Raw genomic sequence first — 18,216 nt, 5'->3', positions numbered from 1 at the left:
CAGATAAAGAGTAAAGATGAATAAAAAGCAAGTCATCTTTAGCTTCCACTAATGACCCTTTCCCTTCTCCCATTTTTTTTGCTCTTTTTTCTGCTTTCACTTTCATGGTTATCCTGAAATTCTTGTAGTCATTTCTGCACGGCAAAATGTTATCTTCGTATCGTACTGCTTGATTTATGGACCTGGTGTATTTTCACCTTTTATTCTTCTATTGTGTAAACTTTCAGCGGATAGGCAATTTTGCCAGGTCGGCGGCATGCATTAGGTCTACAACAGTGTTCAAATTACCAGATAAAGAGTAAAGATGAATAAAAAGCAAGTCATCTTTAGCTTCCACTAATGACCCTTTCCCTTCTCCCATTTTTTTTTTGCTCTTTTTTCTACTTTCACTTTCATGGTTATCCTGAAATTCTAGTAGTCATTTCTGCACGGCAAAAGGTTATCTTCGTATCGTACTGCTTGATTTATGGACCTGGTCTATTTTCACCTTTTATTCTTCTTTTGTGTAAACTTTCAGTGGATCGGCAATTTTGCCAGGTCGGCGGCATGCAGTAGGTCTACAACAGTGTTCAAATTGCCAGATAAAGAGAAAAGATGAATAAAAAGCTAGTCATCTTTAATTTCCACTAATGACCCTTTCCCTTCTCCCATTTTTTTTGCTCTTTTTTCTGCTTTCACTTTCATGGTTATCCTGAAATTCTAGTAGTCATTCCTGCACGGCAAAATGTTATCTTCGTATCGTACTGCTTGATTTATGGACCTGGTGTATTTTCACCTTTTATTCTTCTTTTGTGTAAACTTTCAGCGGATCGGCAATTTTGCCAGGTCGGCGGCATGCATTAGTTCTACAACAGTGTTCAAATTGCCAGATAAAGAGTAAAGATGAATAAAAAGCAAGTCATCTTTAGCTTCCACTAATGACCCTTTCCCTTCTCCCATTTTTGGCTCTTTTTTCTGCTTTCACTTTCATGGTTATCCTGAAATTATAGTAGTCATTCCTTCACGGCAAAATAATATGTTCGTATCGTACTCCTTGATTTATGGAACTGGTGTATTTTCACCTTTTATTCTTCTTTTGTGTAAACTTTCAGCGGATCGGCAATTTTGCCAGGTCGGTGGCATGCATTAGGTCTACAACAGTGTTCAAATTGCCAGATAAAGAGTAAAGATGAATAAAAAGCAAGTCATCTTTAGCTTCCACTAATGACCCTTTCCCTTCTCCCATTTTTTTTTGCTCTTTTTTCTGCTTTCACTTTCATGGTTATCCTGAAATTCTAGTAGTCATTACTGCACGGCAAAATGTTATCTTCGTATCGTACTGCTTGATTTATGGACCTGGTGTATTTTCACCTTTTATTCTTCTTTTGTGTAAACTTTCAGCAGATCGGCAATTTTGCCAGGTCGGCGGCATGCATTAGGTCTACAACAGTGTTCAAATTGCCAGATAAAGAGTAAAGATGAATAAAAAGCAAGTCATCTTTAGCTTCCACTAATGACCCTTTCCCTTCTCCCATTTTTTGCTCTTTTTTCTGCTTTCACTTTCATGGTTATCCTGAAATTCTAGTAGTCATTCCTGCACGGCAAAATGTTATATTCGTATCGTACTTTTTGATTTATGGACCTGGTGTATTTTCACCTTTTATTCTTCTTTTGTTTAAACTTTCAGCGGATCGGCAATTTTGCCAGGTCGGCGGCATGCAGTAGGTCTACAACAGTGTTCAAATTGCCAGATAAAGAGTAAAGATGAATAAAAAGCAAGTCATCTTTAGCTTCCACTAATGACCCTTTCCCTTCTCCCATTTTTTTTGCTCTTTTTTATGGTTTCACTTTCATGGTTATCATGAAATTCTAGTAGTCATTTCTGCACGGCAAAATGTAATCTTCGTATCGTACTGCTTGATTTATGGACCTGGTGTATTTTCACCTTTTATTCTTCTTTTGTGTAAACTTTCAGCGGATCGGCAATTTTGCCAGGTCGGCGGCATGCATTAGGTCTACAACAGTGTTCTAATTGCCAGATAAAGAGTAAAGATGAATAAAAAGCAAGTCATCTTTAGCTTCCACTAATGACCCTTTCCCTTCTCCCCTTTTTTTTGCTCTTTTTTCTGCTTTCACTTTCATGGGTATCCTGAAATTCTAGTAGTCATTTCTGCACGGCAAAATGTTATCTTCGTATCGTACTGCTTGATTTATGGACCTGGTGTATTTTCACCTTTTATTCTTCTTTTGTGAAAACTTTCAGTGGATCGGCAATTTTGCCAGGTTGGCGGCATGCAGTAGGTCTACAACAGTGTTCAAATTGCTAGATAAAGAGAAAGGACGAATAAAGAGCAAGTCATTTTTGGCTTCCACTTTATTTTCTTTTTTACTGCTTTCACTTACATGGTTATCCTGACATTCTAGTAATCATTTTTGCATGGCAAAAAGGTTGTCTTCATACTGTACTGTTTATATCTGGACCTTGTATATTATCACCTTTTATTCTTCTTTTGTGTAAACTTTCAGCGGATCGGCAATTTTGCCCCCTCGGCGGCATGCAATAGGTCTACAACAGTGTTCAAATTGCCAGATAAAGAGTAAAGATGAATAAAAAGCAAGTCATCTTTAGCTTCCACTAATGACCCTTTCCCTTCTCCCATTTTTTTTGCTCTTTTTTCTGCTTTTACTTTCATGGTTATCCTGAAATTCTAGTAGTCATTCCTGCACGGCAAAATATTATCTTCGTATCGTACTGCTTGATTTATGGACCTGGTGTATTTTCACATTTTATTCTTCTTTTGTGTAAACTTTCAGCGGATCGGCAATTTTGCCAGGTCGGCGGCATGCATTAGGTCTACAACAGTGTTCAAATTGTCAGATAAAGATTAAAGATGAATAAAAAGCAAGTCATCTTTAGCTTCCACTAATGACCCTTTCCCTTCTCCCATTTTTTTTTGCTCTTTTTTCTGCTTTCACTTTCATGGTTATCCTGAAATTCTAGTAGTCATTTCTGCACGGCAAAATGTTATCTTCGTATCGTACTGCTTGATTTATGGACCTGGTGTATTTTCACCTTTTATTCTTCTTTTGTGTAAACTTTCAGCGGATCGGCAATTTTGCCAAGTCGGCGGCATGCATTAGGTCTACAACAGTGTTCAAATTGCCAGATAAAGAGTAAAGATGAATAAAAAGCAAGTCATCTTTAGCTTCCACTAATGACCCTAACCCTTCTCCCATTTTTTTGCTCTTTTTCTGCTTTCACTTTCATGGTTATCCTGAAATTCCAGTAGTCATTTCTGCACGGCAAAATGTTATCTTCGTATCGTACTGCTTGATTTATGGACCTGGTGTATTTTCACCTTTTATTCTTCTTTTGTGTAAACTTTCAGAGGATCGGCAATTTTGCCAGGTCGGCGGCATGCAGCAGGTCTACAACAGTGTTCAAATTGCCAGATAAAGAGAAAGGACGAATAAAGAGCAAGTCATTTTTGGCTTCCACTTTATTTTCTTTTTTACTGCTTTCACTTACATGGTTATCCTGACATTCTAGTAATCATTTTTGCATGGCAAAAAGGTTGTCTTCATACTGTACTGTTTATATCTGGACCTTGTATATTATCACCTTTTATTCTTCTTTTGTGTAAACTTTCAGTGGATCGGCAATTTTGCCCGGTCGGCGGCATGCAGTAGGTCTACAACAGTGTTCAAATTGCCAGACAAAGAGTAAAGATGAATAAAAAGCAAGTCATCTTTAGCTTCCACTAATGACCCTTTCCCTTCCCCCATTTTTCGGCTCTTTTTTCTGCATTCCTTTTCATGGTTATCCTGAAATTCTAGTAGTCATTTCTGCACGGCAAAATGTTATCTTACTATCGTACTGCTTGATTTATGGACCTGGTGTATTTTCACCTTTTATTCTTCTTTTGTGTAAACTTTCAGCGGATCGGCAATTTTGCCAGGTCGGCGGCATGCATTAGGTCTACAACAGTGTTCAAATTGCCAGATAAAGAGTAAAGATGAATAAACAGCAAGTCATCTTTAGCTTCCACTAATGACCCTTTCCCTTCTCCCATTTTTTTGGCTCTTTTTTCTGCTTTCACTTTCATGGTTATCCTGAAATTCTAGTAGTCATTTCTGCACGGCAAAATGTTATCTTCGTATCGTACTGCTTGATTTATGGACCTGGTGTATTTTCACCTTTTATTCTTCGTTTGTGTAAACTTTCAGCGGATCGGCAATTTTGACAGGTCGGCGGCATGCATTAGGTCTACAACAGTGTTCAAATTGCCAGATAAAGAGTAAAGATGAATAAAAAGCAAGTCATCTTTAGCTTCCACTAATGACCCTTTCCCTTTTCCCATTTTTTTGGCTCTTTTTTCTGCTTTCACTTTCATGGTTATCCTGAAATTCTAGTAGTCATTCCTGCACGGCAAAATGTTATCTTCGTATCGTACTTGTTGATTTATGGACCTGGTGTATTTTCACCTTTTATTCTTCTTTTGTTTAAACTTTCAGCGGATCGGCAATTTTGCCAGGTCGGCGGCATGCATTAGGTCTACAACAGTGTTCAAATTGCCAGATAAAGAGTAAAGATGAATAAAAAGCAAGTCATCTTTAGCTTCCACTAATGACCCTTTCCCTTCTCCCATTTTTTTGCTCTTTTTTCTGCTTTCACTTTCATGGTTATCCTGAAATTCTAGTAGTCATTTCTGCACGGCAAAATGTAATCTTCGTATCGTACTGCTTGATTTATGGACCTGGTGTATTTTCACCTTTTATTCTTCTTTTGTGTAAACTTTCAGCGGATCGGCAATTTTGCCAGGTCGGCGGCATGCATTAGGTCTACAACAGTGTTCAAATTGCCAGATAAAGAGTAAAGATGAATAAAAAGCAAGTCATCTTTAGCTTCCACTAATGACCCTTTCCCTTCTCCCATTTTTTTTGCTCTTTTTTCTGCTTTCACTTTCATGGTTATCCTGAAATTCTAGTAGTCATTTCTGCACGGCAAAATGTTATCTTCGTATCGTACTGCTTGATTTATGGACCTGGTGTATTTTCACCTTTTATTCTTCTTTTGTGAAAACTTTCAGTGGATCGGCAATTTTGCCAGGTTGGCGGCATGCAGTAGGTCTACAACAGTGTTCAAATTGCTAGATAAAGAGAAAGGACGAATAAAGAGCAAGTCATTTTTGGCTTCCACTTAATTTTCTTTTTTACTGCTTTCACTTACATGGTTATCCTGACATTCTAGTAATCATTTTTGCACGGCAAAAAGGTTGTCTTCATACTGTACTGTTTATATCTGGACCTTGTATATTATCACCTTTTATTCTTCTTTTGTGTAAACTTTCAGCGGATCGGCAATTTTGCCCCCTCGGCGGCATGCAATAGGTCTACAACAGTGTTCAAATTGCCAGATAAAGAGTAAAGATGAATAAAAAGCAAGTCATCTTTAGCTTCCACTAATGACCCTTTCCCTTCTCCCATTTTTTTTGCTCTTTTTTCTGCTTTTACTTTCATGGTTATCCTGAAATTCTAGTAGTCATTCCTGCACGGCAAAATATTATCTTCGTATCGTACTGCTTGATTTTTGGACCTGGTGTATTTTCACATTTTATTCTTCTATTGTGTAAACTTTCAGCGGATCGGCAATTTTGCCAGGTCGGCGGCATGCATTAGGTCTACAACAGTGTTCAAATTGCCAGATAAAGAGTAAAGATGAATAAAAAGCAAGTCATCTTTAGCTTCCACTAATGACCCTTTCCCTTCTCCCATTTTTTTTGCTCTTTTTTCTGCTTTCACTTTCATGGTTATCCTGAAATTCTAGTAGTCATTCCTGCACGGCAAAATGTTATCTTCGTATCGTACTGCTTGATTTATGGACCTGGTGTATTTTCACCTTTTATTCTTCTTTTGTGTAAACTTTCAGCGGATCGGCAATTTTGCCAGGTCGGCGGCATGCAGCAGGTCTACAACAGTGTTCAAATTGCTAGATAAAGAGAAAGGACGAATAAAGAGCAAGTCATTTTTGGCTTCCACTTTATTTTCTTTTTTACTGCTTTCACTTACATGGTTATCCTGACATTCTAGTAATCATTTTTGCATGGCAAAAAGGTTGTCTTCATACTGTACTGTTTATATCTGGACCTTGTATATTATCACCTTTTATTATTCTTTTGTGTAAACTTTCAGCGGATCGGCAATTTTGCCAGGTCGGCGGCATGCAGTAGGTCTACAACATTGTTCAAATTGCCAGATAAAGAGTAAAGATGAATAAAAAGCAAGTCATCTTTAGCTTCCACTAATGACCCTTTCCCTACCCCCATTTTTCGGCTCTTTTTTCTGCATTCCTTTTCATGGTTATCCTGAAATTCTAGTAGTCATTTCTGCACGGCAAAATGTTATCTTCGTATCGTACTGCTTGATTTATGGACCTGGTGTATTTTCACCTTTTATTCTTCTTTTGTGTAAACTTTCAGTGGATCGTCAATTTTGCCAGGTCGGCGGCATGCAGTAGGTCTACAACAGTGTTCAAATTGCTAGATAAAGAGAAAGGACGAATAAAGAGCAAGTCATTTTTGGCTTCAACTTTATTTTCTTTTTTACTGCTTTCACTTACATGGTTATCCTGACATTCTAGTAATCATTTTTGCACGGCAAAAAGGTTGTCTTCATACTGTACTGTTTATATCTGGACCTTGTATATTATCACCTTTTATTCTTCTTTTGTGTAAACTTTCAGCGGATCGGCAATTTTGCCAGGTCGGCGGCATGCAGTAGGTCTACAACAGTGTTCAAATTGCCAGATAAAGAGTAAAGATGAATAAAAAGCAAGTCATCTTTAGCTTCCACTAATGACCCTTTCCCTTCCCCCCATTTTTCGGCTCTTTTTTCTGCATTCCTTTTCATGGTTATCCTGAAATTCTAGTAGTCATTTCTGCACGGCAAAATGTTATCTTCGTATCGTACTGCTTGATTTATGGACCTGGTGTATTTTCACCTTTTATTCTTCTTTTGTGTAAACTTTCAGCGGATCGGCAATTTTGCCAGGTCGGTGGCATGCAGTAGGTCTACAACAGTGTTCAAATTGCTAGATAAAGAGAAAGGACGAATAAAGAGCAAGTCATTTTTGGCTTCCACTTTATTTTCTTTTTTACTGCTTTCACTTACATGGTTTTCCTGACATTCTAGTAATCATTTTTGCATGGCAAAAAGGTTGTCTTCATACTGTACTGTTTATATCTGGACCTTGTATATTATCACCTTTTATTCTTCTTTTTTGTAAACTTTCAGTGGATCGGCAATTTTGCCAGGTCGGCGGCATGCAGTAGGTCTACAACAGTGTTCAAATTGCCAGATAAAGAGTAAAGATGAATAAAAAGCAAGTCATCTTTAGCTTCCACTAATGACCCTTTCCCTTCTCCCATTTTTTTGCTCTTTTTCTGCTTTCACTTTCATGGTTATCCTGAAATTCCAGTAGTCATTTCTGCACGGCATAATGTTATCTTCGTATCGTACTGCTTGATTTATGGACCTGGTCTATTTTCACCTTTTATTCTTCTTTTGTGTAAACTTTCAGTGGATCGGCAATTTTGCCAGGTTGGCGGCATGCAGCAGGTCTACAACAGTGTTCAAATTGCCAGATAAAGAGAAAGGACGAATAAAGAGCAAGTCATTTTTGGCTTCCACTTTCTTTTCTTTTTTACTGCTTTCACTTACATGGTTATCCTGACATTCTAGTAATCATTTTTGCACGGCAAAAAGGTTGTCTTCATACTGTACTGTTTATATCTGGACCTTGTATATTATCACCTTTTATTCTTCTTTTTTGTAAACTTTCAGCGGATCGGCAATTTTGCCCGGTCGGCGGCATGCAGTAGGTCTACAACAGTGTTCAAATTGCCAGATAAAGAGTAAAGATGAATAAAAAGCAAGTCATCTTTAGCTTCCACTAATGACCCTTTCCCTTCCCCCCATTTTTCGGCTCTTTTTTCTGCATTCCTTTTCATGGTTATCCTGAAATTCTAGTAGTCATTTCTGCACGGCAAAATGTTATCTTACTATCGTACTGCTTGATTTATGGACCTGGTGTATTTTCACCTTTTATTCTTCTTTTGTGTAAACTTTCAGCGGATCGGCAATTTTGCCAGGTCGGCGGCATGCATTAGGTCTACAACAGTGTTCAAATTGCCAGATAAAGAGTAAAGATGAATAAAAAGCAAGTCATCTTTAGCTTCCACTAATGACCCTGTCCCTTCTCCCATTTTTTTTGCTCTTTTTTCTGCTTTCACTTTCATGGTTATCCTGAAATTCTACTAGTCATTCCTGCACGGCAAAATGTTATCTTCGTATCGTACTGCTTGATTTATGGACCTGGTGTATTTTCACATTTTATTCTTCTTTTGTGTAAACTTTCAGCGGATCGGCAATTTTGCCAGGTTTGCGGCATGCAGTAGGTCTACAACAGTGTTCAAATTGCCAGATAAAGAGTAAAGATGAATAAAAAGCAAGTCATCTTTAGCTTCCACTAATGACCCTTTCCCTTCTCCCATTTTTTGGCTCTTTTTTCTGCTTTCACTTTCATGGTTATCCTGAAATTCTAGTAGTCATTCCTGTACGGCAAAATGTTATCTTCGTATCGTACTGCTTGATTTATGGACCTGGTGTATTTTCACCTTTTATTCTTCTTTGGTGTAAACTTTCAGCTTATCGGCAATTTTGCCAGGTGGGCAGCAGGCAGTAGGTTGGCAACATAAACTTTTCTAAATAAAGGGTAAGTACGAATTGAGAGTTAGACATTTTAAACTTCCGTTAATCACCCTCTCCCCTCTACCATTCTTATTTTGTTCTTTTTTCTTCTTTCACTTACCTCATTATCCTGAATTACCAATACTCATTTTTGAAAAGTAAAATAGAGTCTTCATATTGCAATGCTTTGAATTTTAGCCCATTGCATATTCACACCTTTTATTCTTTTTTAGTGTAAACTTTCAGCTGATCGGCAACATTGCCAGGTCGCCAACAGGTAGTAGGTTGGCAAATGAGTTCAAATTGCCAGATAAAGAGTTAGGAGAATCAAGAGCAAGGCATCGTAAACTTTCGTTAATCGCCCTCCTTCTTTTTTTTCTGCTTTTGCTTATCTCGTTATCCTAACTTTCTAATATTAATTTTTGCACGGTAAAATGGCGTCTCCATACTGCACTGCATTGAACTTAAAGTCTTTGCGTATACGAATGCTGAGAGAATTGAGGCTTTACTTTCTGTTCTTATTGGGTGTAAACTTCCAGCAGGTTGTCAACATTCGTAAGATATAAAAATAATTGATTGCCCTAATTCAAGAGGTTTTATGTTAAGAACTTCAAAGTAGAGCAAAAGAAGTATAGTATAATATATATAAAGTATAGTATAATAAAGAGAGTACAGTATAATTTAAAAAGTTTAAAATAAAATATGGCGTTTATGTAGTGCATAGACACATAGTATTTATACATTAAATATGTAGGCTAGAGGGTTAAAACAAATAGTTGGGTATTATTATTATTATTTTTTGTATGAAAGATAAAGCGAAAATAATTTAATATCAAAGGCTTCATTTGGAAAAAGCTTCTTAGTGTCCATGTTACATATGGGAAAATCTGGAACATATAGTGTCCATGGAACATGGACATGGAAGATATGGGAAAACATATTGAACTGATAGACAGGGCAAGGTAAATTTAAGAATTTAAGCTACGAATCTGAGTTGACAAAAATGCCACATAATACTTTTTGAATCACCGCACCTAAAACTTAGAACTGCTAATTTCAAGTTTTCAGTAATGAAGAAGAATCACATTTTAACCCACAGGTGCCGAAGGGAGTGAAGAAAGTTAACAGCCTACTAATGGTTATTGTTGCAGTTGCTGAACCATTTCATTTGTCTCTGTAAAATTTATATCTTGCTTTATGTAATTTTTAAGTGTCCGTAACATCTAGCCAATCTCCGTGAGGTAACATACCCGGTAGCCATGGCCGTACCCATGATTTTTTTTGGAGGGGGTTCTACTCAAAGATTTTTTTTGGGGGGGAAGGGGAGCTGTGTTGCACGATAAAAAACTCAAAAAACGCATACAAAATTTTTTATATCCATTTTTGTTAAGTTCTTATGAGTCAAACAAACATTTCGGAAGGGGGGGGGGGTCAAACCCCCCTAACCCCCCCCCTCTTCTGGGTACGGCCTTGCCGGTAGCGTTTTCGTTTTGGTATTCTTTACCTGTTTTCCAGTTTTCGAATTCAGCCATTCGGGGCTGGTGATAGTGATTTTTTGAAATAAATATTTTATCTCCTAGCTGAAGCCTATACATATCTGTATTACTTTACAATCCGAGCCCAGTTGTTTCAATCCTCGAAAGAGAGTATATCCTGATTTGTATTATGGCTGAGGAATCTGGTGGGTACTTTCAAGAAAATTTTCGTTTTTGGCGGGGGGATAAGGGACTTCATTTTTAAGGGAAAGTGGCAAGTGTTTTTAGCGGGTCCTCGCATAAGAGCATGGGTCCTGGTTGTTGGTCTTTTTTGTGCTCCTCAACCGACAGTGTCTTTGGCTAATTTTTAGAGTAACCATAATTTAGACAGAATATTTTGATGACTAGTTATCGATATTGTTATTGTTTTACAGCAAATTTACCACCAACTTTGACTAAATCTCAAGTAAGCTCAGTGCGAAAACATTTGAAGTTACAGTTATTGAATTTGTTGAAGCATCCTACAGCTATTGATTACTTGACGAATATAACAACTCTCCTTACTGATCTTGGAGCTACGCAAAGTGAGGTAAGTGCTTTTATTACAGGCTATTATGCATATTACTTTTTAGGTTTTTGTAAGTTTATGAATTTATAGCTATATATAATATTTCATCCCTATTTAATTTGAAGTAGCGATTCAGCCTTTGGAATAGAAACATATAGAGGTCTCATTCTGCAAAGTATCACCCTTGGGTCAAGCTTATGCGAAATTTTTTAATAAAGTTCGTAATTCAAAGAGTTTAGTATGATAATGGTATAATTGCTATCACAATTTTTTCCTAGGCCATGCTAAAGCAGAGCAAGCAGTAAGCTAAATTCTTGAAAACTTTGAAATTTAAAAACTAATTTAGGAAATTAAAAATGTAGGAGAATCTGTATTCTATTCTTTTTTCTATCTCCGTGACCACTGTTCTTTATGGTTGAACAAGGTAATTTATAATAGCCAAAATCTTTCAGGGAACGAAGCGCCAAATGTAATAATCGGAAAGGACCTGGTCTTCGATTCATTCCCAGCAGTTTGCTTTCTAGAATATTATTTAATCGTGTTCAGAATAGTGTTGTAAAGTCAGCGTTTCTTTCAAGATGATGTTTTTAGTTATACCTTAGGCACACTAAGTTACGAAATTCGGTCTGTGCATTTTTCTCTTTACTTACTTTACTTTCGGCGGAAACAAGACGATAAACTGTCCTGCCCGGCACCAAAGGATCTTGAGATGACTTCCGATGACCACTTGGACCTGTCGGCTCTAGCTTCTCCGGCGATCTTTTGCCAGTCTTTGTCCCATCTCCAACCATGTGTCCTGAATCCTCCCCACTGGTCCCAAGGGCCACCTGGTTTCTTTTGTCCTCCTGGTCTACGTTTCCAGGAGGGGGCTGGTTCGCAGACAAGGACGTCTCGATATATCGTGCCTTCGGGACGGCGCAATGTGTGGCCGAGGAGCTTCAAGTGACTTCTTATAATGATAAGCGATAGCTCTTCTGATTGGCCACAGCGACTCCCTACTTCACTATTGGAAATCCTGTTCCATCTCTTGATGCGGAGGATGTAACGAAGGCAGCGCAAGTTCTCGCATCTTCAGCCTTGATTGGCCATGTCTCGCAAGCATACAGTAGTACTGCTCGAACAGTTGCAACATAGATTCTGACTTTTGTTTTGGTTAAGATCTCCCGTCTGGTCCATAGTGCTTTTTTCAGACTAGTAAAGACTCCCCAGGTTTTTGCTGTGCGGGTAGAAATATCCTTTTCAGCTCTGCCATCTGGTGTTATGATAGAGCCAAGATACTTGAATTCCTCGACGTTTTCTATTGGCTCGCCGTCAAGGGTAACCTGGCAAGGAGCAGGTTGGCTGATTTGCGCCGCTGATGACCAGTCCGATAAGCTTTGAGACCTCAGAGGTATCGTTGATCATGCCTTGTAAGCTGTCGGTGGTAGTTTCCAGCTCAGCAACGTCGTCTGCGAAGTCCAGATCTGTCTGGGACCGGAGGAAACCAGCTATTTGTCCAAATACTATTCCGCTGTGGTTTCTCATTGCATTATTCATTGCTTTTATGTCTGTCTTGTCTAATACGAGGCATCCCGCAGCACTGATCCAGATTGCTTGAGGTCTCTGATGGGCCAACTAGAATATTGGCTGACTAGATACTTCCAGTTATTGTTTATTAACAATATAGTATGGCTGTTTATTAACCCTTTCTGTATGCTGTTTTAATTGATTAAGTGCTGCGCGAGTCATCTAGTTGTGGTGTCAGAATTAACAAAGAGGAGCTTTTGGACTTTAATTTTTTCCATTTTTTTTAATGTTTTTGCTCAAGTATATGAAAACTGCCTTCAGTTTTTCTACAATGTTCTATCCATAAAGTCCAAAAAAGTCGATTTCGCAATTAAAGCGGTCAGTTCGAAAAGTGCATCCATATGAGTCCATACTAACGCTGATGCATACGACTGACTCTATTAAAATTTGAATTAGTTTAAATATATTGGCTGGCGGATTTAATAAAGCTATGAAAGGAGAAAAAACAACAATCGAAGCATTTGATGAGCTTCAAGTGCTTTTAAAAAATAGATTCTTGAACACTGGTGCCTGATTAGGATGCCTGCTGTAAAAAATACTTTAATAAGGTAATATATATAAATATATATATATATATATATATATATATATATATATATATATATATATATATATATATATATATATATATATATATATATATATATATATATATATATATATATATATATATATATATATATATTAGATAAAATAAAGTTTTTTTACTGAAAGTAAGGATTGACATTAAAACTTAAAACGAACAGAAATTATTCCGTATATGAAAGGGGCTGCCCCTCCTCAACGCCTCTCTCTTTATGCTAAAGTTTTTTATTGTTTTACAAAATAAAGTTGTGAGACAGAGTCAAACTTTAGCGTAAAGAGCGAGGCGTTGAGGAGGGACAGCCCCTTTCTTATACATAATAATTTCTGTTCGTTTTAAGTTTTAATGTCGCTCCTTACTTTTGGTTAAAAAAACTTATTTTTATGTTTAATTTCTGAACGTTTTTGAATTAATGCAGCTTTTATTTTGGCTCACTGTATATGAATAATTACAACGAAATTTACATATTAATTTTCCTTTTATTGGCTGAATGGCTTTCTCGAAATATTGTTCTGACGTAACTTACGAAATAACTTACGTAACGAACTTCTATATTCGTGTACTTTTATTACTTATATTAGGGGGTTCGCCCCCTAGTCAATACCTCGCTCGTTACGCTAAAGTTCAAATTTTGTTCCAATTCTTTAAGAATGGCCCCTTAATCACAAAGGCCGGTAATTGGAATAAATAGCTCTGATGAAAGTACAAAAAAAAATTAGCATAAAGAGCGGCGCCCCCTTCATAGCAATGTTCCTTCCCCCGTAAAACTTCCTCCGTAGAAATATCCTCCCACAAAATCCCCGACCCTCCCCCCAACTACCAGAAAAAATCCCCCCTGAAAACTTCTGTATACTTCCCAATAACCTATACTATATGTAAACATTGGGCAAAGTTCATAACTTGAAGACCTTCTCCCGGGAACTGTGGGGGATTAAGTCATCCTCAAAGACATGGTTATTTTATTGTTCGATCATGCTGAACAAAATCGTTATCTCAAAATTTTGATCGGGTGACTTTGGGAAAAAATTAGCGTGGGAGGGGGCCTAGTTGCCCTCCATTTCTTGGTCACTTAAAAAGGGCACTAGAACTTTTAATTTCTGTTCGAATGAGTCCTCCCGCGATATTCTAGGACCACTCGGCCGATACGATAACCCCTGGAAAAAAAAACAAAAAAAAAACAAATAAACACGCATCCGTGATCTTTCTTCTGGAAAAAAATACGAAATCACACATTTTTGCTGATAGGAGCTTGGAATTTCTACTAGAGTGCTCTGACACGCTGAATCTGATGGTGTGATTTTCATTAAAGTTCTATGACTTTTAGGGGGTGTTTTCCCCATTTTTCGAAAATCAGGCAATTTTTTTCAGGTGTGTAACTTTTGATGGGTAAGACCCTTGATGAAACTTATATATTTGAAACCAGTATAAAAATCTGATTCTTTTGATGCGTCTATTGGTATCAAAATTCTGTTTTTTACAGTTTCCGTTACTATTGAGCCGGGTCGCTCCTTGCTTACAGTTCGTTACCACGAATTGTATATATATATATATATATATATATATATATATATATATATATATATATATATATATATATATATATATATATATATATATATATATATATATATATATATGTATTTCTGTCTGTCTGTCCTTTATGGATTACTAAACCGTTTATCTGGTCACCAAGAAACTTTAAGGAGTTATTGAGGACACCCTTGCGATTTTCGAGTTATGGACTCGATTCCCCACTGAAATGGAATTATCGGGGGAGAATTTCCATTTTGGGTATTTTCCATTTGGGGGAATCCGCATGGGAGAAATTTCCGGGGAAGAATTGTCCGCTGGGGGAATTTGAAATATTTTTAAATTTTAAAATACTATCGTTATTAATACCCAGGAGGGGGGATTATCTGCGTGGGGAAATTTTGCGCGGGGAAATTTTCCTTGAATTTCCTTTCTTTCGAGATGGCAGCAACGCGCGATAGATACGCTAGTTAAATATAAGTAACAAGTACTTAACAAAAAAAATATGCTTAAATAGTATCCACAAATACCTGCCGGATTACTTTTAAAAACAAAAAATCAGAATTTAAAGACTAAAAACAGGTCACGTGAGTTGTTGACCTCTTTATTTCAAACATAAATTAATGTTTCGATGTCAAAACAAATTATAATTGCGTATCCAATTTCAAAGGTAGATTTGAAATCCTGATCTATCTATTCGTTTAGTATAAGAAGATCCTTATTGTTGTGTTTCTGATTTGTCCTAATTGATACTTTAGAATGGTTCAAAACTTGTCAATATTATCTAACTGCAAGGACCTCATTGACACACATGAGTTATTTCAAACATAAATTAAGCTTGTCCATTTATATGATTTTCAATAATGATAAAAAAAAAGAGTATTAAATTGATTTACGACACTAACAGCAGCTTTGAATTCCCTTTCAGTGATAACAATATCCCAAATATTTTGTCATCACCAATAGGTCTTATTTGCGCACGCAAAATGTCCCTTCTTGTCTTTGAACCTTCTTGTGATGCAAAGTCGTTCCACCGATGCAGTTGATGGTAAAGCAGTGTTTTACTTGTATAAAGGGTCTTTCACCGTTGGACATAGCTCAAGTTGCTCAACTCTCTCTTTGTGTCAATTCTCTCTGCAGTAATTCCAAGACTCCACTTCAATAGTTACTACACTATCACGAACTTTCTCACTGATTCTGGTGGAAAAGTCACTGCACAATTGAAAAAATAACTCATCTGACAGAACAGCAGAGTGATTTAAATCATTGTCGCTATCATTCCTCTAACTAAGTCAGTCACGAAGACGTCTTAGCAGAAGGACTTTATCAGTAGCAAGTTTCACAATTAGGTCTCTCAGAGCTGACTCATCTACGTCTCTTACAAATGTCGGGACTGCCGAATTTTTAGCAAAATGAAATACATCTTCGAAGAACAAAGAAGGAAGTTGTAGACCAGAAATCCAAATCATTTAGTCAAAGGAAGTATTTAAAGGTTTTTTATTCAAAAGCATTACCATTTTTAGATAATTTAAAAGTATTTAAGTAGTATTTGAAAATTCTTTACGATCAAAATATTATAGTGGCCAAAAATTTCAATTGAATAACAGTCGGGAATGTTAGTTTAGATTATGAACAAGGTTTCTTACGTTTGACTTTTATCTAATGACAGTTGCAATACACATTATGAATATTCTTTCTTTCTAGAATAATGTACAGAGTAATTTTAGTCTGTTTTCGGTGTCTAGGTCGAAAAATGTATGCCAAAACCTTCCGATATACAAAGAAGAAAGCAAAGAGTTCCACCCACACCCAAAAGAACGAAACCCGATTTTGATGATGAGGACGATGAATTCCTAGCACCCAAGCCTAAAGCCAAAAGAGCTGCTGACCCAATAGATTACACTCAAAAGTTTGTCAAAGAACGTCTTTCTCCGCATGTGGCGGCCGAAATGGTGATCAAGGCCATGGTTGGTTCCCTTTTTTTTATTTCGATATGATTTTAATGTATGGCCTTCTCCCTGACTTCTCTATCTCTCCTTCCCTCTATCTCTGTCTCTATCTCTCTCTCTCTATCTCTCTCTCTCTCTCTCTCTCTCTCTCTCCCGTCCCCTCTTTCTTCCCCCTCTATTTTCCTCTTTCTCTCTGTTCTCTCTTTCTTATTTTCTTTTTGTTTGATTTCTTCCTTTCACTGCATTTTTAGGAAGTCAGCTAAAAAGGAAACTATCAGTTTTGAAACTAAATCCAATAAAATCGGTCTGCATTTCCATCCAAGTCTCTTCATTAATCTTTTCTCCAGGCCTTCTGTTAACTGAATCTATAAAAATGGCAAATTTTCCATCAAATGTTTTAACATTCGCATTAAGTTGAGTTGATTTAGGTTATGGCTGGGAAACTGAGTCCTTAGACGGAAAAGGATCCTAAGCCTCTCCTATGCTCCTTATTCAAATATGTTTCCCAAAGAGAATTCACGTATTTTGTTACACGTGTTTCTATTAGTTCTCTTAACCGCAGTAATTTGGTTATTTTCCAGTTTCCTGAATAAAGTTGTACTTTAAAATCAGTTAGATTATTTTATTATTTTTATTTTTTTATTTTATTAATTTATATATTATTATTTATCAAACATTTACAGATTTACTTTTATAATTTTTTCATTCGCTTCAGATGGCTCAAATTTGTTTTTTATTTTAGTATCTCTGTGAGGTTTTTAATAAAATGAATTTGGAATGATTTATTTAAAAATTTATTTTCCAACCCCTTGAGATGGGGACTGCTGGCATGCGAAAAAACAATTTTTTTTAGCAGAAAATGAGAAAAAAAGAAAATTTAATCTGAGAGGCTTAATTATTTCTATTCCCTTGAAAAATAAGCATATTTTACGCTCAGATTCATTTCTTAATCTTAATATAAAAGGTATTGAGACTTCCATTGTCATCCAGGTTAATATCGGAGGTGTTACATCACTGAATAGAAACAAAACACTATTGATTTTTTAAGTTTTAATGTGAGTCAAAGTTGCATTAATATTGCTTTTACATCAATAAGTAAAAAAAAACCGGAAATTTGGATTGGGAATTGTAATTTGGAAATTACATCTAATCTGGGTACCAAAGTCACATTAACGTGGCTGTTACATTGCCAAAAGAAAAGGGAAAACACACAAACAAATGTGAAATACCAATTTTGTGTTGAAATCACATTAAGTGTGGTTCTTGTTCCAAAAAAAAATTAAAAAAAAGTAAAACAAAGAAAAAAAGACTGCATAAAAAATAAAAATCCCCCTCTATCTCTCATTCCCTCCCTCTCTTCCTTCTGTCATTTTGAACAACCTTCAACATATTCATCTGCTCTAAGCTATTATCCGGTTTTGCTCGACAAGCGGTTATGTGACAAGCTATCATATTAGACTCTTTACTTTAGCAAGAAAAAATGCGCTTCTTGCTGTTTTATTCTATGGATGTGATCGGTTTTCGGTAGCCAAAACTCCAAAATGATGCTGAAAATCACATCATTCCGAATTTCAAATCTTAATAGCTCTATAAATTCAAATTTGAGAAGCTGCAATAAAAAAAAAAAAAAAAAAAAAAAAAAAAAAAAAAAAAAAAAAAAACTGGAAATAGAAAGAAAGTAAGAAAAAAAATATAAGTGCACGCAACATTTTCTGAGCTATTTCTAGTCACATGTAATTAAGTCAAATGTAGTTATAGTAAACCGAAGACTGGCAGGATCAATACAAGATGCTAGGGTATATAAGAGTGCCGTTATTG

The 18,216-nt window shown here is 36.4% G+C and overlaps 1 protein-coding gene across 1 annotated transcript in view; it reads left to right on the top strand.

The window, feature by feature from the left end:
- The window catches only part of LOC148949892 (symplekin-like), a 152,365-nt gene that overhangs the window by 61,673 nt on the left and 72,476 nt on the right, over positions 1-18,216 (top strand). Inside the window, exons 5-6 of the mRNA XM_089091983.1 lie at positions 10,637-10,791; positions 16,195-16,416. Coding sequence (XP_088948109.1) covers positions 10,637-10,791; positions 16,195-16,416 — 377 coding nt within the window. The remainder of the gene's footprint in view (positions 1-10,636; positions 10,792-16,194; positions 16,417-18,216) is intronic.

This window comes from Artemia sp. Qi Xiang Cuo, chromosome 7 (genome assembly GCF_049724085.1).
Source record: "Artemia sp. Qi Xiang Cuo chromosome 7, ASM4972408v1, whole genome shotgun sequence".
NCBI lineage: Eukaryota > Metazoa > Arthropoda > Branchiopoda > Anostraca > Artemiidae > Artemia > Artemia sp. Qi Xiang Cuo.
The sequence above is the reverse complement of the archived record's forward strand: the minus strand, read 5'-3'. Positions and strand labels throughout refer to the sequence as shown.